Genomic DNA, 1,371 nt, shown 5'->3' with positions numbered 1-1,371 from the left:
ATAAAAAGATTTATTAGCTTACATAAAATTATATATGCCTCCCTGTGAAAATCCCTCCTTCGTGGAGTGACTTCTTTGTTAATAACGTCCTGTCGGAGGCAGACTAACTATCAAATGACATATCGACATCTAGTGGCTGTCTTTAACATAACATATCTAAACTGGTAGAGATAGCTCAGTCAGGTTGAGTTAAATTCATTCTATTAGTGATTCAAAATGTGCTCTATCAAACAGCTGAGCAGGATGCTATTAATTATGATTAGAAGATTGTATTTGCCTCCAGTTTTGCAACTCTTGCACCAAGAAAAAGCCATTAGAAACCTAAAATGGAACAAAGCATGCTGTTAAAAAAGCAGTTGGACCATGCTGCCTGACTGATAAAAAACTGCAAAGAACTGCACAAGCTTTCATCCTATAAACAGTGAGAGAAAGCCTGCCTCTTTTGCATGACAGGTACAAACCATGAGTGATGATTAAAATTTGACATTTAAAATTAAACAACTTATCACCGGCAATTAGCAAACTTGGAGATAAGAACATAAAAACTTTACACAATGAGCATCCGGCTTTTACAGGAAAACTACAACAGGCTGGAGGCAATTTCCCAAATGCCACTCAAACTGAGTAGTGCATGTCATTCATCAAGGGGAGTGTTACTTAGGGAAATGAGAAACACACAGGTTCCACCCTACCTTGTTAACACCAAGTGAATCTGTGGTTTCTGGCCTGATACCATACACAATGGCACTGCCAGCCACTGCTCCCAGAATCTGAGCAACCATGTAGAATAAAGCTCTGAGCACACTCATCTGGCAGCTGACCAGGAGGCCCAGGGTGACGGCAGGGTTCAGGTGGGCACCACTAATGTGACCTATGCACTGCGCTAATGTGGCAACAGCCAAGCCAAAGGCAAATGCCACTTTTATCTCCTGGTCAGGGTAAGAGTTATTTTTGTCTCCAATTGCAGCTGAGAGGCCTATGAAGATGAAGATGATTGTTCCCAGAAACTCAGCCAGAGCTGCCCTCCAAAATGCCCATGTTTTAATTTCTGACATGGCTATTCAGATAATGTCATGCTAGCGAACAGATTTTGGGCCAGTAGCTTGTGGCACAGGCAGAGATTTGGTTCCACCAGCAACATCATGAGGGAGTTACCCAGCCTTCATCAAGTCTGTGGCTTTAAAAATTAGGCCTGATTAGAAGCAGCTGAGAGATGTGAGTGTCAAGCAGTGAGAGTGACCTCCAACGTCTCCTGTTGTGTTCAGTACTTTTCCATTTTAACAAAAGTCAGTGCTGCTTTTACTGTTATTTACAACTCATTAGACACCGTGCCAGTGTGTTGCTTTCTGGGAGAGGAAGTGTTCACTTAAT

The 1,371-nt window shown here is 42.2% G+C and overlaps 1 protein-coding gene across 1 annotated transcript; it reads right to left on the bottom strand.

The window, feature by feature from the left end:
• Positions 1 to 234: 234 nt before the first annotated feature.
• On the bottom strand, positions 235 to 1,154 carry LOC121963690 (aquaporin-2-like). The gene is made up of 2 exons (XM_042513952.1): positions 693 to 1,154; positions 235 to 321 (listed from the first exon to the last, which is right to left on the bottom strand). Exons 1-2 carry the CDS (start codon positions 1,053 to 1,055, stop codon positions 250 to 252), a joined length of 435 nt encoding a protein of 144 aa, XP_042369886.1. The 5' UTR covers positions 1,056 to 1,154; the 3' UTR covers positions 235 to 249.
• Positions 1,155 to 1,371: the final 217 nt, after the last annotated feature.

The sequence above is a fragment of the Plectropomus leopardus genome, unplaced genomic scaffold, assembly GCF_008729295.1.
Source record: "Plectropomus leopardus isolate mb unplaced genomic scaffold, YSFRI_Pleo_2.0 unplaced_scaffold12119, whole genome shotgun sequence".
Classification (NCBI taxonomy): Eukaryota; Metazoa; Chordata; class Actinopteri; order Perciformes; family Serranidae; genus Plectropomus; species Plectropomus leopardus.
The sequence above is the reverse complement of the archived record's forward strand: the minus strand, read 5'-3'. Positions and strand labels throughout refer to the sequence as shown.

Bases quoted from the DNA above. Each gene is read 5' to 3' on its own strand.
- LOC121963690 (XM_042513952.1), bottom strand. From the start codon at position 1,055: ATGTCAGAAATTAAAACATGGGCATTTTGGAGGGCAGCTCTGGCTGAG. The intron at 322-692 runs GTAGGGTGGAAC...GTTCCATTTTAG, and splicing joins ATTCACTTGGTGTTAACAAG to GTTTCTAATGGCTTTTTCTT.